We start from the raw sequence: 26,567 nt of genomic DNA on the forward strand, positions 1-26,567 counted from the left end.
AGCCCTCCCAGTTGGGTTTCTCAGAGGCAGTGATGTGGTTACCCCTTTTGCCTACCAGTCAGTGTTCGTACAAGACTTAGGAAGCCCAGGTGTTGGAAAAGACAGCTGGGATCCTACTGCCCTTGGATCCCAGCAGTCCCATTCATGGCTCTGTCCTGAGCAGTGATGATGAAGGCTCACAATCCAAAAGCTCACAGTCCAGCTAAATAGGTTCACACATGAACAGATAGGAAGAGAATATGACAGCAGTCAACACTTAGCTGAAGCAGCTAGTTTTGTTGTTATTGTTGATTTTTTTGTTTATGATGTGAAAGGGTTATAAGTTATTCTTAAAGTTATAGGAAAGGAGAAGCAAAACTCTTTAGATATTTTTCCGTTTAAATAAATATTTTTTTAGATTTTCAATATTTATTTTGAATATATGACCAACGTAGAGAATATAAAGAGCTTGTATGGATTTAACATGACCCTAGAGAACAACCTTTTGTGTGCCTGCTGATGTGAATGGGTGGCAGCGATAGTGTGGCCAGCTAGTCTTTATGCATGGCTAGGCTCAGATGATGAGTAAAGGGAAACGATGAGAGGTCTATCACTGGAGGATGTATGTACATTCACGGAACTTGTGGATACTCCCTTCCCATCTTAGTCTCCCAGATTATAAGCATGCACCACCATGCCCCGGCAACAACATCAAGGCTTTAAAGACTTTACCCTAGGCAGATGTTTTCTCTGTTCAGCAAATTCTCAGAGCCCCAAACGGTCTTTGCACTGCCCTACACCTTCCCAAGACCTTTGCTGTCTCTGTTAGAGGACCTATAAGGGTCATCTGTGTTTGTCTCTTCACGTCCATTTTGGTTTGTGCCTGGCAGTGTGTCATCAAGCACATTTAACCTTCAGATCCAAGTTATGGCCTTTTTTTTATTTAAAGATGTACTGAGTTGTTCATCTTCAGAATGCACAGTAGGGGGGTGACTGCACCTCAGGAGCCCAGAAAGGTCTCAAAGGAAGCAGTCTGCGGTGATGTCATTGCACAGCAGTATTCCAGGAGAGCTAAACAAGTTACTGAAGTTAAAGAAGAGATGATTTTAAAACACCTTGTAGCGAGTATTTTCATTGGGAACTCGTACTCTGACCAAAGATCGTGACTGCTTGATGTGCGCGAGAGTCATATTTTTAGAATGTCATGAAAAATGGAGAAGCATATGAAAGGCGTTCTAGCTTTAGGAAATAATGCTAGTAGGGATTTTAGATTAAAGAGGTAATAAGATCTGCCTAGGCAGACTGAAGAGAGACAGTTTAGTAGTGAAAAATAAGGTTCTCAGACAAGTAAATGGCAGGCTGGGAAATAGAAACGTATCCTTTGAATGGCAGGGAGCCAGTGCCTGTTTTTCAAATGCAAGACACTGAAGCTATCGTACCCTCTGGATCATTTAACTTGAACGTTAAAGGAGTGATCCTAGAATTGAAGTAATGATGGCAGATAATTGGAGTAAAGCCATCCCAAGATTAGGGGTCCAATATATGAATTTATTTCAGGGGCCAAGGTTTGGATGTAGATTAAACATAAAATGAAAGAGCCAGACAACTCTACTACAAAATTGGATGCAAGTTAATAAAAGACAGGTATAATCACATGGTGTTAAAGGGAGGTTTGGTGTTTGTGACTGACAACTTAGAAGTTGGGACCAATGTGGGGTTAGACACTTGTGTTCTGTGATAACGTGTCTCTGTTGTTAGCTCAATTTTGAAAAGTGCTGTCCTCAGTAGACAGCACTATAGCTTTGGCAGGAAATTATGGTTGAGTCTGGTAGACAACCTCTGTCCTGGTGCTAGCCAGAACCTAGCAGGGACTACTGAGAGAAGCAGCAGGTAATGTTACTCCAAAGTCTGACTCTGATCTGTAGTACTGCTACTACAGGAGGAAACCAAACCTGTGTATCAGGGATGAAGTGATTTGAGGTAAATCAGTATTTCACTCTCTTACAGTGAACAGGTATGCGATGCTTGGTGCTATAAAGTAGAGAGACCAAAGGAGGAGAGGTGAGAGAGTGACAGACTGGGACTAGGAGGTGGGAAGAGGCTCCTGGTTCAACCCATGAGAGCAGCAGACAAACCCCATACGGTACTATGACTTCTTCCTAATGAACTGCAAAGGCCACTGTAGTGGGGGAGCAGAATGAGTGTCTGCAGCAATCCCAGGTTTTGCTTGACCCCTGCAGCTAGTCCAGGGGTTGAGGCTGGTAACTGAGCACAAGGCAGTAGGACCCTCAACAAGGCACTCCTGCCCCGCTGCACCACTTCCTTCTGCTGCATTCTGGCCAAGCTAGAGCAGAGCCTTATCTGCCTCTACGTATGAGTGACACTTGTTCTTTATGCTGTAATGGGGTGTGTGTGTGTGTGTGTGTGTGTGTGTGTGTGTGTGTGTGTGTAATGGACTGCCAAGTAGTCTGTGGACAACCACAGTAATTGATGACAAAGTTCCAGGACAGCAAAGAAAAGCTGCAGACAGCGTGTTGCTACAGAGGAAGAGCTGTGGGTAAACTGGGAGGATGTACAGTGAGAGCTGTGTGGGTGCTGGGGCTTCTTTTTAGACACTGCAGACCTCAGTGCTGTGTTTGTGTTCTCTTACTCATGGAAGCCTGTTTTCATTAAAGGAAACTGGTTGGAGGCAGGCTGGGCTTGGCGTGAATTCTGAGCTTAAGGAAACAACTTTTGATCCCTGCATCTTCCTTCCTCAGCTTTCTGTCCACCAGGAGTACAGCCTGGCCTCTCTGTCCTCCAGTCACCATCTGTCTGCTCCCCTTGCTGTCATGCTCATGTAACCCCACAGTGCAGTTGATGAGAACTGAGTGCAGTCTTTGAGGACATGTTGGGGAGTTTCGACTGAACATTTCCTGAGCTGCCTCTGACCAATAACACCTGTATAGACCTGTCTTCTCTCTTCGTCTTCCAGTACTGTGGCTTCTGACTGCCAGATCTTTCCTAAGAAAATCCTGTTGCACACCCTGATTTAGTCAAAGTGACTCTCCAAAAGCTCCTTACACTTGAACTTTATAGAGAACCTTTACCACAAAGCTTTTCCCTGGGGCTCCATGGAGCAGATGGCACCCACAGTAGCCAGGTCTTGCATCTCACTTTCCATTCCGTTAGCCATTTGGGAGGCTGCCTGCTGGGCCATGAATTTACATAAGTGTTTCTAAGAATTCTGATTCTTGAGGAGCTCAGTATTCTTCCAGAAGTCCCCTTAATGCACTCTCTTGAAGATCACCTCTGATTAAGGCTCTCTCGCATGTCTGAGAATGTCTACCCAATGAGTTCATTGTCTAGATTGCAGTGATTGGGGTGTATTTTAAGAATACAACTCGGGCTTGGCATGCTGACTCATACCTAAATCTCAACTCTCAGAAACTAAGGCAGGATTGTGATTTCAAGGCTAGCCTAGGCTACAAAGGGAAACACACCTTTTAAAAATACACAACTTGGTTGTTTACCCCAAAGGGCCATTTCTGAGTCCTTTGAAGCAAAGTGAGAAGACAAGAACCTTCACAGAGGACAGAAAGCAACACTGGAGCCAGGCCTGCACCCCAGAACTTGGGAGAGGCAGGTTTGTGCTGTGGCCTTGGGGCTCCTCAGAAACACACACGCACCTGGTAGTTTCAAAGTCCTTCAAAATGCCTAAGGCCCCCAAATAGCAGAAACGGAGTGTAACCGTTGGTTGGGAAATGTCCCATGGCAGACGCTGAGCATCAGGTGAGAAGTTTGTGTTCCAGAAGCAGTGATCATCCAGTACAGAGGTCATTGTCGCCTTGATTCAGCTGTCCCAGAAGCCATCCTTGTCCTCTTTTGTTTTGGCATCATAATTCTATGAGCTCCAGTGTTACCCTGGTTCTTACTTGGCTATTTATGTGGCACGTGGTTTGAGAACTGGAAGAGAAACCCAAAATGGTCTGAGTTGCTTTAACTAGTGCACAGGTTCCTGAGCATGGTGGTCTTTAGACTGCTTTCTCATGGGGCAGTGAAATGGTTCAGCAGGTAAGAGTGCTTGCCTTGTAAGTGCGTGGGTGCACAATGATAAAATAAGCCTTATTTTAAAGAAAGCTTTCCTGTGACACCCACCTGTGTGAGTGACAGCACCGTGAGTTTTACAAGGGAAGCTTACTGGTTCTCAGTTCTTTGATGTGGAACTCAGGCTTCCTCTTCTGTCAGGCAGATGTGCCTAATACTTTATTTTGACAGAAGCTGCAGCCAGCGTCTGACCATCCCTGAATACTCCAGAGAGACATGGTGAGGATGTAGTGGGGAACTGGGAGTCTGAGTGCAAATCTAAGTGATGATTCCAATTGGGGCTGGACACGGGTGTTAAATGACTGTGTTCTGATCATTTAGGTCTCTCTTTATAGGGCATCTTTTATGACCAAGACTGTCCAGTACCAAAATGAGCTACATAAATTCCTAATCTGGGATACAGCTGGACAAGAACGAGTAAGTCACTCTTTAATTTACTATGTTTTTCTGAGGCCCAAACCAAATTACAGCTCCAACTAAACTGTCAGCATCCCTGTCGTCCACCATTCCTCACTTCTGTGCACCAGAGACGCATTTGCTTCCATCTGCGTGGGCCAGCCTTTTTCTTTTCAATTAGAGCCACAAAGTCCACTGATGGAGAAAGTGATAATGGGCACTGAGGGCGTTTTTATACTTTTTAGTGTCTTAAAGTAAATGCTGACTAACAGGCCTGATAAAGTTCCTTGAGCAGAGTATGTGATTTGGGGCTCTGTCCTCTAGTAAAGATGTAAAAGAATTAGTGGTAGAAAGGGGGAATTAAGCACAGCTCATTTATAGCCGCCTTTTAAAAGCTAAAGAGGGAACTTTACAGCATATAAACTTTAGGTTTAAGTGGACAGATTAGCTAATGCAGTGCCATGCAACAGGCTCTTAAGTGCCTGACAGGGAGCCTGTCTGTAGCACAAGGTGGGAACTGGGGAGTTATGGGAATAGACAAGGAATAGGGAGCAGAAACAGAAGCACGCCCTCAGCCTGATACCATTCTGGCACTAAGTCCAGTTTCCCTGGTGAGGTCCTGCAGCAGTCATCACATTATTCAGCTACAACTTAATTTTGTTTTCAAATGATTCTATGCAAACAGAGCACCTGACAGATGCGCAATTCTGTCCTCGCCTCCTCAAAGTGCAGCAGAGGGAATCAGGAAAAATAATTTGGCATCACACTCTATCTAGAACAACAGGTAGAGCCTGACAGATGGAAGAGCACCAGGCTAGGGTGCACATCTGAGCAGAGGTCATGTGCCTCAGCCTTGCTGCTTGCTACCTTTAGTTTTGAATGCTGTGTGTCACTTATGAGAGCTGCCACCCTTTTGTTGGTGGCCTGTGTGCATCTAGAATTGGGAGTTGGACAGTGGTCCCCTTTGTAACCATCACTCTTCCATCGTGCAGAAGCACTCTTCCCCAAGTCCTACGGATGGATCTACACACTTCCCTGGGACTGTGCTGTTAGCCAAACACATGGACTTTCCCTAGTAGTGATAGATGTGCCCCTCTCCTGGACCCCAGGTTTCTATTACCCTTCAGATATATTTGATGCTCACATGCTGCGATTATCACAGGCTCCATTATCATGTAACTTGTTTGTACCATGAAAATAGAATGAATGCTTAGGCATGAGCCTCCCTCAAGTGGTCACAGGAGCCTGAGGACTGTTGTATGCTTTGCCTGCCTCTTACTTGCCCACTTCCAATTGGTTCTTCAGCAGAGAGTGCTGCTCTGTTGTGCAATCTGGCCTTCCTTGACTGAAGTACCATCTTGCAGCCCAGAGCTGGGCAGGTGATGCTCAAAGTCCAGGCCAGGGACAGGGCCCTTGACCAGGAGACCCTGAAACAGGAAGAGAATCAAGAGAGGAAGACGGGGTGTGGCCAGTTGTCATTGTGCAGAAGGACATGCCCAGGGATCCAGATTTTAGGGTTCATTCAAGGATTTGCCCATTCATTTAGAGCTAGATCTTCTAGGCTCTGTATGGGAGCTATAGCTAGACGCCACTCCACCTCTTCCTTCCTGTCTGCTCTGGAGCTGTAAACATGCATTCTTCTCCAGTGTGCCACACAGCTCTGCATTCTCTTGTCTGTCTTCCCGTATTTGGCCCAATAACTATCCAGGCTTTGGAACCTACCCTCTACTACCTGAGAGGAGCTGTCCTAACCACCCCGTTGCCATAAAGTTGTGCTTCTTACACTCAGATCTAGAGGTCGCCTTGTGTTCTTCCTGACAGCTCTGGTGGCCATTCAGTTCTTTGGCTCTCCACTCACCTGGCTTCAGCTGCCTTCACTGTCTCTCAAGTGTTCTGCAGCCCTTGTTTTTCTCCTCCCAGTTCTGACCTATATCACTACTCCGAGAACCCAGACACTGTAGAGAACATTGATCAGACTCTGCTGTCTTCTTGCTGACCCTCACCTCTATCTGTGCCCATGTGTTCTGCTCCACTCTTCTCACTACATGCTGGCCTCCATGCAGGTCCGTATATGCATACCTGCCATCAGGCCTTCACATATGCTGACTCTTCTCACTGGCATACCCCTCTATCACTCATAGGCTCCTTACCAGCTTTTGGCCTCAGGCTAAATGTCATTCCTCAGGGCTTCCCTATCTCCCTGTATCTGAGCAGGGCCTGGTTCATTCTCTATCCTTGTCAGTATTTTCAAGATGCTCATTTACAAGTAGTAATGTCTGCTTATCTGTCTACCTTTATTGGCAACTTCTACCAACCAAGATGTAAATGTCAAGAGTTAGGCCTGCAGTATCTTGCTTACTGCTCTAGTCCCAGTGTTGGCACAGTACCCAAAGGCAAACTAATGCCCAAGGGTTATCTGGTTGACAGCAAATGAACTGTGTCTTGCAGTCTTTGCTTGCACTTGGCCATGGGATTGTTACCGATTTTCTTACTTTTCTATCTTCCATTTAGACTGTGGCCTCTTTCAGGGGCAGGGACTGCCTTTGCATGTGCTCCAGCCCTTGGCACATGGCATTGATGTTTGTACTTAGTTGACTGGTTGGTAGCCCCCCTTCTGACAGATAAGGACAGAGCCTCTCTGCCCACTGTGGGTAGTGCATGACTCCAGTGATAAGTGTCTATGGTAGTGTGTTTATTGCTTAGCACTCTGTAGGGTAGAGTTTTGTGGTAGGGACCCAAAACCATTGCAGAATGGAAAGGCTTTTTGATGAACTGAACAAACGTCCTCTCCATTTGACCCTCACATCTCTTGCCATGTGTAGTTCTGAAAGAGGGGTTTTCTGACAAGTTTCCAATGATCACAAAGTGATTTCACTAAGTTGATGGAAGCAAGTAAGAATTGAATGGAATGTGAGTCTCTGACTGGGGAGCTTGTTACAGTCAAAGGAAAAAAGTGCTGAGAAGACAATGATTTGTATATCAAAGGGTTAAAAAGCACCCAGGAAAGCAGACTGGAGCTCTCAGATGTTTTTTCAAAGCCACTGTCTCTGAGGCCCACGAGAGTCCACTGTGAAATGAAAGGTCCCATGTGCTCTCCTCCATTTTGAGCAGAAGCAGCTCCCGAGGCTGTCTCCTCACTGACTCAGACTCCTCTAAAAATCAGCTTCTGCTGTAAAGATAAACCTGGGTTTCTCAAATGCCAGATTAAATGAACTTGTTTTCATGATTAAATATATGTTCTTAAGACTGAACACTTGTGAGTCCTTTCTCCACTGTTTGCAATTTGAGTGAGCTCATCTTGTCACCGTTTGTCCCACTTACCCTTAACTAAGACTCCTGGGGTGTGTCAAGACAGCCCCACAGCACGTAAACAGATGGCTACCATGAATGCACATCATAAGTGCAGTGCAGCATCCCCAGTGCCTCCTAACTGTATGACAGTCTAGAAGGCTTCTCAGCCACACCTCTAACAACCATTTTACAACCCTGTGTTTTCCTGTACTTGTTCTGCCTTACTGTTCCACAAAGGTCAGAAAACAGCATGACGTCTTATCAGTTCTCGCAGTGTTCATAATAACCAGTGTTGTTAGTGCTTAAATTGGGACAAGGACAGCTTAAGAGCATCCAGAGCTGGGATTGCCAGACCATGGGCCATGTTGAACCAACCATCCGCTCTTATAAATAAAGTTTTATTGGAACACGGGCATGCTTATCTGTTCATTTTTGTCTGTGCTTTACTCTACAGTAATCCTGGTCCAAAAACACAATAATACTATAACACAAAACAGAGGGCCACAGAGCTAAAGTTATTTCTTATCTGGTCCTCAACAGCAAATGTTTGTTGTCCCCTAATCCAGAGCCAGATTTGAGGTACAGATGTGATGACATATTTGGACTCTTCTTATGTGTCCATCTTCTTTCTTTACCAGAATAATATGGGAGACTTTCCAAGTCAGTATCAGGGGTGTTGCCCAGAATGGCCACCCTGGCTAAGTCAGCAACAGGAGTGTCACCCAGAATGGCCACCCTGGCTTGTAAATGTTGGATGAGACTGTACAAGTAGCCTTTTGAAAGTGCTGCCAAACAACTAGTAACTAAGGCTGAAGCAGCATCGCAAGGTCATAATCCAGGCCTCACAGGCACGCCCAGTTAGAGTGTGCCACAGAGTAGCAAGGAGCTGAGCAGAAAATATCTTTATGCCGGGTGGTGGCGGCGCATGCCTTTAGTCCCAGCACTTGGGAGGCAAAGGCAGGCAGATCTCTGAGTTTGAGGCCAGCCAAAGTTACACAGAGAAACCCTGTCTCAAAAAAAAAAAAGTCTCTAAGATTACGATACGGAAAGATGTTGTCCGAGAGTGCTAGGGCACTAGACAGGACAGGATCAACAAAGCCTGGGGAGACACATCCCAGAAAAGAGAACCCTCAGTCAGGTCTGTTGAGAAGCCCCCCTCATGCCTAAGTGAATATGCAGAGAAGACATTGCAAAACCCAACCGAAATCAGCAGGATGACCAGACTGAGCAGAGACTCACTGGTGCTTCTTACAGCAGCGCTGGAATTTAAACCCAGTCTGCCACATTAGAGGGTGTTGATTAACTCCTTGATGTGATGCATTTTGATGAAGCATCTTAGTCAGAGGAGAGACAGTGTCCTGGAACCAACCCACATAGAGCCATCCTAGCAGTGCAGAAAATCAGCTGAAGCGATAAGAGTTACCGCTCTTCAAAACGGCAGTGTGGGAGACATGGCCAGAGTGCCATTGTAATTGTTACATATGTGGAGAAATGAGAACAGAGGATGACCCTGCGATGAAAATATACAGCCATAGAATTTAAAATATACCTTTAAGTATGTCCAAAGGTTCAAAGAATGGCAGAATGGAGGTTCATGAAGTATATGATGAAAATACCAAGATTGAAAGCCACACTGTCAGGAAGCAAAGGTGACTGAGTGGACAGTAGAACAGATCATTTGGGAACCAGAGGAGGAGAAGCCAGAAAAGTCTCAACAGTCTATGGATGTGGTTGGCTGAGTAAAACAGAGCTGGCACCCAGAAGGAATGAAGAAGGGGTACAGGTTAAAGACAATATTTCTGTAATTGATGACTGAACTCTTCCAGTGTTTAATGAGACATCTACTCTCAAATCTAAGAGTTTCAGTAAATTTTTAAGTACAACTAGGACCCTAGTCAAACTGCCAAAAAGTGAAGATAATGAGAAAAATCCTCAAATAGCCAGAGATATATTGTATACAGGAGAACAGTAGGAATGGGGTGACTTCTTACAGAAGCAGTGAGGCAGGCCAATAGACAGACTCTTTAGCATGCTGTGGGCATGCAAACAAGTCAGTCTGCCTAGATAGTTTTCCAGATACAAAATCAAAGTAGTCTTAGAAAAAGTGGGAGCAGAGAGTTCAGTAGTAACAGTCACAGAGTGGCCACCCATATCCTACAGAAATAAATAATGAACTGAGCAGTGGTGGCGCACGCCTTTAATCCCAGCACTCAGGAGGCAGAGGCAGGTGGATCTCTGTGAGTTCAAGGCTAGCCTGGTCTACAAGAGCTAGTTCCAGGTCAGGCACCAAAGCTACAGAGAAACCCTGTCTTGAAAAAAAGAGAGAAAGAAAGAATAAGCAGTACAGGTGATAGAGGGTGAAGAGCATATTTTTTTCTTCTCAACTCTGGCTATTTCACTCAGCAGTTAGTTTGTGCATTTCAAGCATTTAGCAACAGCAGCCAAAGAATGGTGAAGTAGACAAGGTTAAATTTATATAAGGTTCTAATAGGCAAGGTTAGATTCATTTAAGATTCTGATGTTTTATAGGAAGCATATATTCAATACATTTAAATTAGAAGTATATTGAGAAAAAAAAACTTATATCGTATTTGTAAGAACAACCACCTAATAAATAATGCATAAAAGTATAGTAAAAAGCTAAGAGAAGGGGGCTGGGACCAGGCACAGTAAACCCTTTGATTCCCAGCACTACATAAGCCAGGAGCCCTTCACGCAGGAGATTGAGGTGGGAATGTCAGCAGTTTAAGGTTATCCTTGGCAACATCAGGAATTTGAAACCAGTTAGGGGTACTAAAACTTAGTCACTGCAGAGAAAGGAAGAAAGGAAGGATGAGCATTTTTTAAATTTTGAACAAATTTGCAGCAAAGCCCTAGACCTGTGTCCAGACACAGCGTATGTTCTTAGTTGTGAAAGGACCAAGCACCCCACTGAGCAGGCAGAGGTGGCAGAACTGCCACGTGACAGACCTTATCAGTGGTGCTTAAAGAAATGTACACACCTCTGCACAGAGAAGAGAAAATAAGAGAATAGAAAAGGGTATTCTATGCAGATTATAAGCACAAAGGGGGAAAAAAACAATACTGTGGTTGTGTTCCTTCTGCAGATGGACTCGAAGGCAAGTATTATCAAGGTTAGAGATCTTGGGAATTGTCTGTGTTGACAGAAATGCTTTGTCTTTGTGATGTACAAGGGGATTTACATTTGTTGGCTTACACATTATAGAGTTGCAATCTGCTTTTCTTGGTGTGAATTTCCCCTTACAAAATTGTAGAGAAAGAAATGACCCTTTAAAGGATGTTGCCATCACAAGTACATCCATAGCGAGGCAGCTAGGGCCTTGATCCTACTTCTATCTACATGCCACTGTCTCATTCTCTTTCACTGTTCAAGTCAGTCCAACAGTTTAAATGTTTGTCGGGCAGAAAGGACTGAACTGGCTTGTAGCTCTTGGTTATGCTGTAGTGCATGAGATCCATTCCAGGCCCTAGCAGTCATGATGTCTTCCCTCATGGATGTTCCAGTTAGAATGTCACTACTTTATCAGAAGGTTGACTGTGAACTCAGAGACATTCGAGTGTCACAAGCAGGCTGTATGTGTTCTCATGTATACCCCGTGCTCTCTAAGGATAGTATCTGCCAGCCAACCACTGCAAAGGGATCAGGATACAGTACAGGAACTTTGTATCACTCTTGGGTACTAGATTTCAAAGTCAGGGTATAAGATGAAGACATGACACTTGATGGGGGGAAGCCACACTAGAACATTTGGCCAAGACCCTGATTTGAATGAGGAAAGAGCTTCACATTTTCTATCCCAAACTCCTCCAAGGAAATGGCCTGCTGAATTACCCTCACTCTGAGGGTAAGCCTTTCCCTAAGTCCCTCTCTAGTGTGTGGGGAGAGGACGCAGAAACTACTTGCAATATGACACTTGGAATGCAGTGAGACATATGCATGCAGATGTCAGAAAAGCAAGTTGCACACTCACTCTAGTAAATTCAAATGTGCATTCATGTCTAGAAAAACTGTTTACAGCAGTGGGTTCTGGGAGGGGGGAGTGTTTGTTTTGTTTTTTAATTCATCTATTTATTTTACAGCCCGGCAGCAGCCTCCCCATCCTCCCCTCCCAGACCCTCTCACCCCACCCCACTCCTACTCCCAAACCCTCTCTTCTGTCTCCATCCAGACAAGGGCAGGTCTCCTATGAGTATCAATAAAACATGGCATCTCAAGTTGCAGTAAGACTAAGTACCTCCCCATGTGTTAAGACTGGCCAAGATGACCCAGTATGAGGAGTAGGGTCCCAAAAGCCATTAAAAGAGTTGGAGACAACCCCTGCTGCCACTGTTAGTCCCACAGAGGATCAAGCTACACCGCTATAACATATATACAGAGTGCCAAGCGTCAGTCTCCCTGGTTGTCCGTTCAGTCTCTGTGAGCCCTTATGATCTCAGATTAGTTAATTGTATGTGCCTTCCTGTGGTATCCTCAACCACTATGGCTATAGCAGTGTTTTTATCTCCTTAGTTTGGGAAACCAAAGTTTAAAAGACTATTAAACAAATGAATTTGGGGAATATAATGTTGAGTTCAATTAAAAAGCTTTCTTAGCTGAAACAATTGTTTATAGTCCCATATTCAATTCCTATAAAGCTGTTTTCTAGACTATCTTCTGGGACATTCCAGCACTACCATCAGTCTTGGCCTTTAGTAATTACAGGTTTGTTTACTCCGAAGCATTATGTCATCTTCTGTGACTTCAGAGAAAGATTACCTTTTGTGCAGGGATAATGGACTTCAAAGTCTGCTAAGAGGACATCCTTAACTGGCTCTCGCAGTTTCATTGCTTCTTTCCCCCTGCAGTTTCGTGCATTGGCACCGATGTACTATCGAGGGTCAGCAGCAGCCATCATCGTTTATGACATCACAAAAGAAGTAAGACTTTTTATTCATTTATTCTTAGACACCATCATTTGTTGCTCAGGCCTCTAGCTACTCTCCTTTCATGTTGCAGGAGACGTTTTCAACGCTCAAGAACTGGGTGAGAGAGCTCCGCCAGCATGGCCCCCCTAGCATTGTTGTTGCCATTGCTGGGAACAAATGCGATCTTACCGACGTCAGGTGAGTTATTAGACAAGAGATTCCCATACCGATTACATGTTCTTTTTCTAATGAGCCACATCCATGGTAAGAGTCTAGCTTTTATTTTATCTTTGACATTGAAAAATGTCTTGTGTTATGTGGTTGGCCCTGAAGTTTCAAGCTAAAATGAAGACTAAAGACATTTGGAGTTAATTATATTACATGTAGACAGGCGTGTAATTTACTCAAACCTTAGTGGTATCACATATGACATTATCTGAGATCATTGCCTCTCAGGCTGCTATGACACAGAGTAATAGAATACAAAAAGTGCATTTTATTGGTAGTTTCAGTGCACTACACATTTGATTCCCAGAGCAGGGACCTTGTTTTGTTGAGGGGGAGGGCTTTTTAATATAGGGGTTGGAGAAAACCTTGTCACAAAAATCATGTAACTGGAAGGACTGTCTGGGCTCATGCCGTGGATGATCCTTCTGTATGGGTGGGGTGAGGGGAAGGTCTTAAGGGACAGACCCTCTGATTAGCAATTGTTGCCTTCCAGAGAAGTCATGGAGAGAGATGCTAAGGACTACGCTGATTCCATTCATGCCATCTTTGTAGAGACCAGCGCAAAAAATGCAATAAACATAAATGAACTCTTTATAGAAATTAGTAAGTATCCCTGCATTTTGGGGGTTTCCTCTGTTCAGGGCAAACAAAAACAGAATTTTCTTTTTGGTTAGAACCCAACTTGTTTGAAGTAGTCTCTGAGATTGTGTCCTTGAAAGGAGATTTGAGCAGATGAGGACAGCCAAGAGTCTCTGTTGCAGTGGGGTTTCTGGAGAGATGTTGCTTGGTAGATAGTGCCTTTCCAGAAAGGATGCCTCTCAGTGTCAAAACTGCTTTCCTCTCTCCTCCTGTAAACGTTGTTCATCCAAGGCCATCAGAAATGAACAGAATAATCTGGAGAGTCGGCTTAGCAAGGAGGAGCATACACTGTTCTTCCAGAGGAGCTGAGTGCGTTCCCGGCACCACACTGTGCTCACAACCACCTGGGACTCTGCTCCAGGGGGCCCAACACTTCCAGCCTCTGAACTCAGCTGAACTTGTTTGTTCATGCCTATACACAGATATACACAGGATTAAAAATAATAAAGATTTCTAGAAGAGAAAAAAAAAATAGCTCAAGGGGGATGCAATGTGGGTATGGTCTGTCTGAAAGAAAACCCACAAACTTAGTCCTTGGCAAGGGAAGGGTCAGACCACTCCCCTTCTCCTCCTTCAGAGTGTTAGCATGTCGACAGTGGGTGAGAGAAGCTGCCTGGTGCCTTTGGGATTCTCTGCAGATTGGTTCTGTGTTTATTCATTTCATTCAGATTCATCAAAATATTTATTGGGAACTGTTCCAGACTCAAGGGAGCCAGTCTAAAGAAGATAGACACAGCCCTTGCTCTCCTGGAATGCTTGTTCTGTTGAGCGAGTCAGGCAGTGAACTCCAGATAAATAGGATCATTTCACATAGTAATAAGAGACATGAAGAAAGCAATGAGATAGATGTAAGCATGTGTGCAAGGTGTCCAAGAAAGCCCCTCTGGGGAAGAGCGTTGGAAGCTGAGGCCTGATGAAGGACTCTTTGAGGCAGTGGGATGGGGGCTGAGGCCTGACAGTACGGGCCTCAAGCTAAATAACTTGCTTTCACAGAGCATAGTCAGCTCCCAAATGAAGGGAGCACCCATCCAAGCATAGTACTTTTACCTATTAACTGCCCTTAGGTTGAAATCCAAAGTAGCTAGAAGCTATAAGAGCTCTTGGCCTTGGTGAAGGTGAAAGTCATGAATTGCAAGACCCCCCAGATCCATTCAGGGACTGCCCAAAGGGAGCAGAAGTGATCCCCCATGGGCTGGACCAATCAACTGTAGTAGTTGGGGTCACCCTGGGTTCTAGAGATTAGGCATGCTTTGTTCTCATTTTGTATTTCCTTTATGAGGCAGGGGCTCAGAGTCTCACTCTATAGCCCAGGTTTGAACTCACAGCAGTCCCCTTCCTCAGCCTCCAAAGTTCGAGAATTGACAAGTCTGAGTCCACACATCTAGTACTGTGATGAGTTAGATGCTCAGAGATCTGGGTTTTTATGCATGTGTTCCATTGTTTCAGTTGACCACTAATTTAAACCTTTTCAGAGTCCATGGCAGACTCAAGCATTTCTCTTCATTCCAGGGGTAGACATGGTACTCATAGCTAACAGGTAGCCAGGTCTGTCGGGACAGTGTGCCGTGTGTTGAGACTATTGGTTTTGTTGTGGGTTCTTTCTCTGTACCATAGCAATTTTAAAAATAAACAGGTTTACGAGCAACAAATCCTTATGCCAGAATGTACATAAACAGGGTGCAGCGCTGTGATAGTGACTTCCCTGACATGTTCAAAGCCTTGGGTTCAGTTGCCAGCACTGCAAAGACCTAGTGCATACTTGTAACTGAGAAGAATTGAACATGACCACAGAGATGGAAACCAGACAGAGTTAGAAATCATCTTTATTTTTTGTTCAGTGAGTATTGTCAGTAACTTACGCCTAGACACAAACTTTGGGTTGAAGCATAATGTGCATATAGGAAAGGGCAGTTTCAGAAGCACAGAGGTACTCCCAGGTTGTCTCAGAAAGAACAAAGCCTGTGCTCAACACTCCGGGAAGCACAGCTGCTGCCACCCCACAGGTAACCCATCCTGATAGCTGACTTCAGGTACTTTTGTTTGTTTTATTTTTTATTTTTTTTAAATATTTATTTATTATGTATACAATATTCTGTCTGTGTGTATGCCTGCAGGCCAGAAGAGGGCACCAGACCTCATTACAGATGGTTGTGAGCCACCATGTGGTTGCTGGGAATTGAACTCAGAACCTTTGGAAGATCAGGCAATGCTCTTAACCACTGAGCCATCTCTCCAGCCCCCTTGTTTTATTTTTTGAGACAAGCTATCACTATATAGCCCAGGCTGCCCTGGAACTCTATTTGTAGGCCAATATGGCCTTGAACTCAAAGAGATCTGCTGCTTCTGCGTCCCCCGTGCTGAGATTAAACACTGCACAGCACTTTCTTACTGTTTCCTCTGTTGTCCTCTGTCTCCATCTTCTGTAGCCGGCCTGACCTCACACGAGCTCTGTGACTGATGACCTCCTTTCTCTCCCTTCTCACCCTAGAATATACTGGCACCACCCTGCCTGTTCGGTGCTGGGAATTGAACCCACATATGCTAAGCAGGCATTCTGCCAACTGACCACCCTATTTACTCTTCTGTGTCTGGCTGCTACTCTATATCACATGTTTAAATTGTCTGTACATCCCATACAGCTGCAAAAGATGCATTCACAATGCTAGTGTATGTTAGTGTCAGATCACAAAGTTGGAAAATGAAGAAATGGATACTGTTTACTGTATAATTGTCCCTTCTGTTGTTGACAGACATTGGGCAGTTGTTTCCAACTTAGGGCAATTTCAGACTGCTGTATGAACATCCTGTGTCCTCTGGGGAACATCTGGATGCATTTTTTGCTCAGTATCTCTGTGCCCAAGAGAAAAATAGCTGGGTCATTAGGTTTGCATGTGTTCACTGTGACTTTACTGCCAAACAGTTTACAAAGTTGTACTTGTGCCAGCTGCTGCCCACAGCAGTGGTGTACAAGATTTCTTCCCTGTCAGTCTGTGGGAGAGGCAGGGTCTGAATCTCCGTGTCTGCCTTGAAGCTGAGCGCCTGTCCGCATACAGATTTCCACCTGGACAGTAGCTGGCATCCTCTTCTTCAGAGTTCTTAATCTCTTGCCTGCCTCTGCCGAGTCACCACCCCCCTTCCTAATGACTTGTACTTCACTCTGGATGTCAGTCGCTGGTTGGTTATGTGTGTTGGAAATATCTTCCCTTAGGTTTGACTTTGATTTCTGAACCAGTCCTTCAATGGACTGAGCTTCTTAACCTTACCCAGAGTCCCTTTGTACTCACTTTCCTTTATACTCACCATAGTTCCTGCTTAAGAAACCATTGGTCGTGCCCAGACCATCAAGCTGTCTCCTGCTTTCTTCTAAATCACTTTGTCACATTTGAAAATCTTCTGTCACATTTCACAGTTGCCTCTGTGGTACCAGCTATATTTCAGTTTCCATTTATTGAGAAAACCATAATAACAAGAGTCTTGGAGAGACTTAACTACATTGGTGATTTATTCACAGCAGTGTCACAGCACATTTGGACAGTCCATGTGGAAGTCACACTGTGTGCTGTCTACACAGGTTACCGGCCATGGTGGGGAGCCCTCAAGATTCTGCAGCCACACCCAAAGGGTTGTCAGGAATTTTTCTCTCAGCCTTGCTGATGTCAGATGTTCCTGTCTGTTAATTCCCTCTTTAAACAAGCAGACAGAAAGCCTTTCTCTGCCTGATGCTATGCCACAGAGATCAGAGGGTGCCAGAGCAGAAAACAGGCAAGATTGGAGGGCCCAGTCTAGTACGAGGATGCCAGCCACACAGAAAACAAGTCCAGCATGTTGCTGATGTCTTGGTGCTTTGTGATATGTGAGGGTTAGAATAGAGCAGGAGGAGGAGGGCAGGAATGCCTTTGTACAAGAAGCAGCCTTGAGCCATGTCAGCCAGGTGGGTGGATGGTGATTGAAGCTTTTCTCAAAATTGACATTAGCCTCACAGAGCAGTAAAGTGAAGCCTGTCCCTCTCCTACATTGTTGTCGATGATAAAATGCCACAGCCTCTTCTGAGAGCAACTTGGCAGCATCTGTCAAAAGCTAAATTGCAGTAGGTAGTCACTGGGAGTTTGGTGCATGTGACAGATACACGCTCAGGAGTGGAGCAGTGCCCTGGCTCCTCTATTCCAGTTTCTTAGTCCCCCCCACACACAGTTGCTCAAAACACTGACATCCTGGGGATTGGTGATGATCGCTAGAGACAGTGCAGATGCTCAACCATTCAGAGACACAGCAGCCCACTGTGTTCTGTGAGGGACCATCCTGAGGGCAAAGGAGCTGAGTACATCTGGGAGTGTCCACATGCCTGTGATGACTTCTGCCATGAGACATGAAACCAAGCTTGTTGGTTGTCTTTTGTTTTTGTTCCTAGGTGTGTATGTTTACTGGCTCAAGAGAAAATGTTTTTAGTCTAATTTTTGTATTTAAAAAGCTTACTAAATGCTGTTTATTCTTATTTGGATCCTGGAATAGAAGTATATTAGTTTAAGAACTAGTGACATCTAAAAGACTGGTGACTTCTGGTGCCATAGCAGTGTTTGTTCACTGTGGCAGGTGTCTTGTAGGATCAGGGTTAGGTGATGCTGGGTCACTGTGAATAGGCACACTCTGTCCCTGGCATCTTCCTTGTCTTACCTCAATGAAACTGACATGTTGCGTTGCCAAAATTGTGTATGAGAAGGAACAGATTAGGAAATCAAAGCTTGTGCCTCCTCTCCTTTCCTCTCTTCTCTCTTTGGTGTAGGCCGAAGAATTCCATCCACAGATGCCAACCCGCCGTCTGGCGGCAAGGGCTTCAAACTCCGAAGACAGCCATCGGAGCCAAAGCGAAGCTGCTGCTGACGACCCGGGGCCCCACACTAATGAAGAAGCAGGTGGTCCTGGATGTTGCAGGAGGGCCAGTCCCTGCCATTGGCAGCCGCCTCATGCCCTGGAGTCTTCTTCATGCAAAAAGGACTCAGAGGAACTGGCTGTTGGGTACTCTTGGAAGACTGCAGCAGGTGTTTCTAACTGCAGACTTGTGTCGCGGACTCTGGTGTGCAAAGGGACCACATCCTTGGCTGCTGACTAGCTGAAAGGAGCATCTGATGTATGGATGGTAGGACTGAACTGCAGGTACTTTTGTAATCAGGATGTCGTGTATCATTTGTAAAGGGAAATGAGCACTTTTGTGGATCTTAAGGGAAAACGCTGTGGAGATGGCCATCTCCTTGGTCCTTGTCGCTAGTGTCAGAGTTGCATCATTTAAGATGTGGAAAATGATCACAAGTGGAGGGACGGTTGGCCCTGGAACAGTTTCCACCATCTCTCAAGCACTTTCATGCACAGTAAATTAACACCACGGCGGCGGCAGCCTGGTTCACCTCGGGTTTCCTTCTGACCCTGTATGTGTCACCACACATTAGTTTTATCATTACCTTTCTCAGTAAGCTCTCATGGTCCAGGTGATGGTGTAGAGATGTTACCTGGAGTCACTTGAGATAAGCAGTGCTTTAAAAGGAAGAGAGAAAGAACAAAGGAAATGATTTTTTTGTTTTTTTGGTCCAGGTATTTGGTGGAAAAAACAAAAACAAATGTGTGCTGCCTAGCATATGTACATTTGTAGTCTATATTTATGAGACCATTGCTTAAAATTATAAATTATGTAAATACATTAATAACTTTTGAATTCCACATTTAGTACTCCATTTAGTCGTGCACCCACTCATTTTTCAGCCAGTCCACAGGAGATTTTGAAGCGCATTCACCTTGTGCAAAAGCATGGAGCACTTAGCTCACAGCTCCTTCCTCCTCCCCTTGCCCTTCTGCATCCCATCTGGAAATGGTAATAAAGACATATGCCTCCTTGACAAGCCGACCAGTCCTTGCTAGCCTGGGGCAAGTGAGAGCCTAGCACCCAGCACTCACCTGGCCTTAGCAGTAGGGAGCTCAGACCAACTGTGTTGACAGTGCTTTGCATATAACAGCCAGTTCGCCTCACCTCCTTTATTCTCTCTTGCCTCTGCTAGTGCTTTGCACTCTTTTCCCTCAGGAGCCTAATGAGGTTCTTAATATAATCTAAAAATAAAGCCCCCAAGTGAAACTGCTGGAAATTTGTTCCTGGTCTAATTTGGCACCCTTCCAGCCCAAGTATTGTAAGGGAAGGAAATTTACAAGATTAAATAGGAAATGAAACAGCTTGAATTTCAATCCAAATTGTGTTTTCAGAGCTGTCCTTAACTAAACAGTCAAAACTTTTCAAAACAACTGTTACTACTTTGCGCCCTCCCATACATGCTTCCCATGGAGAGGTTTTAGCAAAAGGGCAGCCCAGATGACACAGACCTGGGTGAGGCCTCGTGAGCGTCTCAGTTGTTTACTCTTACTCAAGTCAGACTGGGAGCGCCTTGTGTGGACTCAGTGTCACCTCATCCCTGAGCCTCCTGCGCAGCATTAAATTCTCACACGTGATTTCCCAAGACTGAGCTGCTTCCACCTGCAGTGGCTTGATACGACTTGACATACACCTGCAGAAAACAGCACTGCTCAGCTCATGTGGACGAGGCTGCCCATGTGAGACCCTTTCTGTCTCATTTCACCAAATGACGGTATAAATTCATGACCTGCACAGTCCAGTAAATTCTGGAAGTCGTGGGGCATGCAGTGACTGCTCTCCTGTGGCACATGTGACTTCTCTAGCTGATTCCCTCTCATGCCACATGGAGGGAGTGACTCTGGCCATGGCTGCATGTCTTCCCAACAGAAGGAGCAGCATGATTCCTGGTCATGACCCTGTGTTCATGTCTTTCTTGCCCACTCTGTCACCAGTCTGTCCAAGAAATGAAGGGGGCTGCCCTGCCTGTGGTGTCGTGTACTGCTTAATGGCAGTGGATTGCAGCTGGGCCCACACTCCATGGTCAGTGAACACAGGGAGGTCTCCATGTCCTTTCTTCCTATAAAATGTATATTAAAATGTAGGCAGACATAGTGCTTTATTCTGACCACATTGTCTCCTGGTTGTTTCTTAAGAGAAATAGCCAGACTCCAAAGGCATTGAGACATTGCTCCTCCAAAAAAAAAAAAATCTTTGGTTCCAAATGATGCAGGGCCATTTTTAAAAACTTTGAAGACTGAACAGAAGGGGCAAGATCTTTAATTAACTGCCAGTGTGTATTGATTTCTTTCAGAGAAATTGAAATAAGCTCCTTGCAGGTGTCCAATCCTAGGAGCCACTGGTCTCTCGATCTCTTCTTTTACATAAGTGTTTTTCTGATTCTGTGATAACTAATTAACTATCATTTGGTGATTAAAAGAACATAAAGTGAGAGTCTGATTAAGTGTCCTTCAGTGTGAACTCTGTGAGAAGTGATTGGAGAGAAATACCTACTGCAAGCCTTTCTGGTTCCCAATGAAATTCCATTGCCTGCTTGTCAGCTTCAGCCAAGACAAGCACTGTACATGGCAGTCGGGAGATTTATTCCTTTTAAAATAACCTGGGTCCTTGTTCCCCATTTATGATGATATTTTTTAAGTGCCCACCTCTTCTCGTTGTGCTCCTCTTCCTTGGATGCCTACCCAGGTCAAAGGATCAAGATTTTCTTATGAGAGACATGGTTATATCAAGAGGCCAGTATCATTGTGAAGATTAGCTGTTCTCTGGATTGTTAAATATGTGATGGGGGCTGGCAGTGACCCACATTTAATTTCAGAACTTAACCTATAAGTCTTACATCTGTTCCTTGTCTTCAGGGGGAAAGTGGGTTTGAGGACTTCTAAAGCTCTTAAGATATACAGCTGAGAGTGTTCTGTAGGTTGCTGTCACCCAGCACCCAGGGGGCTGCCAAACCAGAGGGTCTGCTGCTGTATTTCAAGGTTCCCATGTTTGAGTGGGTGGGTTCAGTTTGGGGTACACTGCGTGTCCCAAAAGGCAATAGTTCGCTGCCTTCTGTCTTTTCTATTGCAAAAGAGGCTAATGGGGTTCCGTTCAACATTTCTCACCCATTCATTCAGAGACTGTGAAATGTGGACCCTCATACTATGTGATCTCTGCAACTAGCTCTTAGCCACCCATGTGTCTGCAAGACCCTGCAGGAGTCAGGAGAGAATCCTCCTGGGGAAAGGTAGCTGGGAACCCTTAGCTCTTCTCTAACCGCCAGTCGTGCTTCAGAGCATGGCAGCCAGACAGGTGGCTTGGATCACAGAACTTACCAGGCTCTTGAGCCTGATTCTGGTGAGGGCAGAGTGGTCATGGAATCCCTTGTAAGTTCTTACTTAAATTCATTTTGAAGGGACAAGCAGCACAATTTTTGTTCATTGTTTGATTTTATCAGTTTTTAAGGAAGAAATGGGATATACTTTTAAGATTCAAGCCGTTAACTATGCCTTCATGGGGGGGGGGGGGGCGTTGATGATAAAAGATGTTGTTTAAGACAACCCATGAATGATTTTGATTTTTTTTTAATGAGGTTGACGAGATGGCTCGGCGGGTAAAGGCACTTGCTGCTAAGGCTGATGACACAAGTCCAGTCCCTGGAGCCCACAGGGTAGAAGGAGAATTCCACAAGTTGTCCTCTGATCGCCGCGTGTCCTCCCACGCCACACACACACACACACACACACACACACAAAGTGTCATAATGTTTAAAAAATGTTCTGTGCAGTACATTATCTAGAAGACAAACAGAGCACTGTGCAGTTTAGGAAAAGGAGGGTCAGGTAGAATTTAGCCTGAGACTTAAAAGAATGACCTCGACAGATTTCCTGTGACGGCAGAGATCTTGTCCAGGGATAGAAAACCAGGCAATCTGATTATCTGATTTGCAAGAAATGTTAATGGAATTCCAGGGCATTTGTCCTGTTTTATGTGAAAATGAAGCTCTAAAAAATATTAGAAGGGCATTACCCTTCTCAGGAGCCTTCCTTCTGCACCTCAGAAGGTGATGAGTGAGGGGCCTACACTGATGAAGTTCATTAGACATGCTGAGAAGGGCAAATGAATAGAGCTTGGAATCACTGTATTTCTCAGCTCGTCCTTCAGGATGCTCCGAGCATGTAGGAGTGATTTACTATCTGGAGCTAGGACTTCCACCAGCATAGATCAAGTTTAATTTGATGGTCTGTACCATCAGAAATAACTAATATCTGTGTTCTTTCCTCTCAGAGGGTAATCAATTAGAGATGTGCTAGAATATTTTTGGCTTCAAAACAAAAGGATTCAGAAGTTTAATAAAATAGAATCTCAGACCTTCCATCGATTCCTTTCATTATGTTGAACGTTTTAGATAGCAAGATTAGAATATATAAATAGTAGATAGTAAGATTGAAACCATAATGTCCAAAAAACTTGCAGGAAAAAAATGTTTTAATTTGCTGTGAGTTCATTTTATGGTGCCCAGTGCCTCATCAAAATGCTGCATAATTACAACAAGCAAAAACCCGGGTAGGTCTCCACAGACACGACTTAAGTGCCAAGCTCTGTCTCCCAATTAATGGGGAGTCTAAGACAGTAATGACTTTTTTAGAGCCTTCTTTAATTGACAGTTTTCAAGCGTGGGTCTTAATGTCCTCCTTAATGGCACAGTAGAAATGGCCTGCTGCTTTCCTCATGCCACTTCTTGATTCAGGAACTGGACAGTGTTTAGAGGCAGGTTATGGACAGCAGTCCACTGAAGGGATTCATCTTTACATAGAACTAACTATAACATTGTCAAAGCATCTAAAACCCAGTGTGTGCTTCATCCACTGCTCCACAAAGCAGGGCTTTAATTACTTGCTCAGCCAGCCTGGAGTCCTCCCCATGCTTGCCAGACTCTGCCCATTATACTGTTTGCTTTTAGGGCTTGTCTTAACATTGTTTGACCACCATTAACACTTGGCATTTACACTTTAATTATTCATTTCACCCCTTGGAAAAGCTTGGAAGCAAGGATGGAGCCCCCGCCCCCCAAATCCCTTTTTGTTGTTACTACATGGTCATGAAATTTTCTCAACTTGGGTCATTCCCCCACGATGTCAGAGAGACCAGTTAGATTGGTAGGGGAGGATGAGTGGCAGCTGGGTAGTCAGCAGCTGATGCGGCTCTGTTTTTAAACCATTGGTTGTGTTCTGTAGACATAACTTTATTGCCCTGGGAAGGATCTTTTTTTTTAATGTCCCACTCAGTCTTTCCATCATTTTACATCACAAGTCACTTATACCATCATCCATCACTGCTCTGACCTTCAGAAATTATGGCCTGCCTTCCTTATGATCGACACTGAATTCTTGCCTCACTCTCATTTTCTGTGGGCTCTCCCTCAGGCATCCTGCCCCAGCGATCTTGGCATGTATAGTATGCCCTTCCCTGTGGGGTAAAGAGCCCCCAGGACTTCCAAAAGGGCAGTAGGCAGCATGAGCAAGGCAAACACAACTGAATGACGGAATGGGATCTGTTGTGGGTGATAGGGTGGTGGACTGGAGAATCAGCTGCACGAAGTTTGAAGGAAAGAAAACCTAAGCCCTGTACCAGCAATCCTTTCTGCTCCTGAGAGTGCCACCCCTTGTCAAGACCCAGTGGAAGGAATAGCGCCCTGTGCCTTTTTTAATAGCATCTGTATGAAAATCCAATTGTTCCTGGTTTCCCAAGCCTGGTAACACTCTAAACGCCTGAATGAAAAGCCGTGGCTTCACAAGCCTGTATGGATGTTTGATGACCATTTTTGCAGTCTGACCTTAGGCTGGGCCTAAGTCTTTGTTTTGTTTGTAAACGTTGAAGAAAGGAAACTCCACCTTTTCCTTCTCGTTATAAGATTTTTCTTTTGTGACCTGTTTGCAGATGGTAAATCTAGCATCCTTTGGAACAGTGTTTCTTCAGCTTGACTTGTATTGTATGCTTTTATAGAGTATGGCATGCTCCATCACTACAAGATTTATGTCAGGAGAGGTGTAAACATTTCGTTAATAAAATGCTATGTTTACAGATGCATGATTTAGACTCTGGTGCTTTTTCTCTTCAACAATATTCAACACAATTCTTTTATTTTGGTTGAGATGTTTTCTTCAAGTTTAACCCAAATATGAATTCTGCCAAGTACTGCAATTTCTGGTTATATGTACCACACCCACCGCCCTTCACATCACTCTAGCCACTTATTCCAAAGGCATTCCTAACAGGCTGAGGGATAGAGTTCCAAAAGATTGGGGTGACTAGTTCCTGTCTAGTAAAAGGTTGGAGTATCTGTGTGGTGTCTGCTGAACATTGGTGTATCTGTAGTGCCTGGTGTTTCTGCGGTGTCTGGTGGAAGGTTTGGTATATCTTTGTTGTCTGGTAGATGATAGTGAATCTGTATGGTGTCTTATAGTATCTTGGTTTATCTTTGTGCCGTCTGGAGGAATGCTGGTGTTTCTGTGGTGTCTGGTTGAAGGTTGGTTGGTGTGTATGTGTGGTATTGGCTGAAGGTTGATATATGTGTTTTCTAGTGGAATGTTGGTGTATTTGTGCTGTGTGGTAGGATGTTGGTGTATCTCTGTTGGTGTGTAGTTGAAGAATGGCGTATCTGAGTAGTGTCTGTTAGTATGATGCTGTATCTAGGTGGTATATGGTAGAAGGTTGGTTTGTCTGTGTGCCTCCTGGAATGGTGGTTTGTCTGTGGTCTCTGGTAGTATGTTGTATCTGTAGTAGTGTCTAGTAAAAGTTGGGAGTGTCTGTGATGTCTGGTGGAAGGTTGTTATATCTATGGTTTCTGATGGGAGGTTTGTGTTTGGTAGAAGCTTGGTGTATCTATGTGGTGTCTGGTGAAACACAGATGTATCTGTGGTATCTAGTAAAAGGTTGGTGTATCAATTGTGTATTGTGGAAGATTGGTACATTTTTGGTGTCTGTTAGTGGGTTGGTTTAATTGTGTGTTGTTGGGTACAAAGTAGGTATGTCTGTATAGTGTCTGGAGGAAGGCTGGTATGTCTGTGATGTATTGTGGAAGATTGGTGTATCTGTGGTGTCTGGTAGTGTTTTAATGTATCTATTTGGTGTAGAGTAGAAGGTTTGTGTGTCTCCTGTTTCGAATAGACAGTTGATATATCTGTGGTATCTGGTGGAAGGTTTTTGTATCTTTATGATGTCTGGTAGTATTTTTGGTAATCTATATGGTGTCTGGTGGAAGGTTGATGTATCTGTGGTAGTGTTTGGGGGAAGTTAGAGTATGTGCTGTCTGGTAGAAGGTTGGTGTATCTATCATGTCTCATAGTATGTTGGTGTATCTGTGGTGACTTGTGGAAGATTGCTGTATCTGTGGGGCCTTTTACCATATTGGTATGTCTGTGGTAGTATCTGTAGAAGGTTATTATATCAGTAGTAAGTGGTAGTGTGTTGGGATGTCTGTAGTGTAGGTAAAAGGATGGTGTATCTGTGGGTTGTTGTTGAAGGCTGGTGTGTCTTTGGTGGTGTTTGGGAGAAGGTTGGTGTATCTGTATAGTGTCTGGTTGAAGACTAGTATATGTATGTATGAACTACTCTGGTAGTTTTAGAAGGTTGGGCTATTTGTTTAGTGTCTGGTGGAAGACTAGTGTGTCTGGGGTGTTGTGGAAGATTGGGGTATCTGTCTGATGGAAAATTGGTGTGTCTGTGATGTGTTGTGGAAGATTGGGGTATCTATGTAGTATCTGGTGGAAGACTGCTGTTTCTGTGGTATACTGTGGAAGATTGGGGTATCTGTATGGTGTCTGGTAGCTGTTAGTGTATCTGTTGAGTATCAAGTGGAAGGTTTGTGTATCTGTGTGGTTTCTGGTGGGAAGTTGTAGTGTCTGGTATAAGGTTAGAGTATCTGGTGGTGTCTGGTGAAAAGTCATATACATAGTGTCTGCTAGAAAGGTTGGTAAATTTGTGGTATCTGGTTGAAGGTTTGTGTATCTTTGTGGTGTCTGATAATATGATGGTGTATCTCTGCGGTTTCTGGTGAAAAGGTTGGTGTATCTGTGGTGTCTGGTGCAGGGTTGGTGTATCTTTGGTGTCTAATGGAAGGTGTGTGTATCTG

General features: G+C 44.5%; 1 protein-coding gene across 1 annotated transcript in view; it reads left to right on the forward strand.

Annotated features, from left to right (window-relative positions):
• Rab22a (RAB22A, member RAS oncogene family) overlaps positions 1-24,526 on the forward strand; it is a 48,983-nt gene extending 24,457 nt beyond the window's left edge. The window contains exons 3-7 of the mRNA XM_075963235.1: positions 4,401-4,482; positions 12,619-12,690; positions 12,770-12,876; positions 13,400-13,509; positions 18,326-24,526. Coding sequence (XP_075819350.1) covers positions 4,401-4,482; positions 12,619-12,690; positions 12,770-12,876; positions 13,400-13,509; positions 18,326-18,423 — 469 coding nt within the window. The 3' untranslated portion in view covers positions 18,424-24,526. The remainder of the gene's footprint in view (positions 1-4,400; positions 4,483-12,618; positions 12,691-12,769; positions 12,877-13,399; positions 13,510-18,325) is intronic.
• Positions 24,527-26,567: the final 2,041 nt, after the last annotated feature.

The sequence above is a fragment of the Microtus pennsylvanicus genome, chromosome 2 (genome assembly GCF_037038515.1).
Source record: "Microtus pennsylvanicus isolate mMicPen1 chromosome 2, mMicPen1.hap1, whole genome shotgun sequence".
Lineage (NCBI taxonomy): Eukaryota > Metazoa > Chordata > Mammalia > Rodentia > Cricetidae > Microtus > Microtus pennsylvanicus.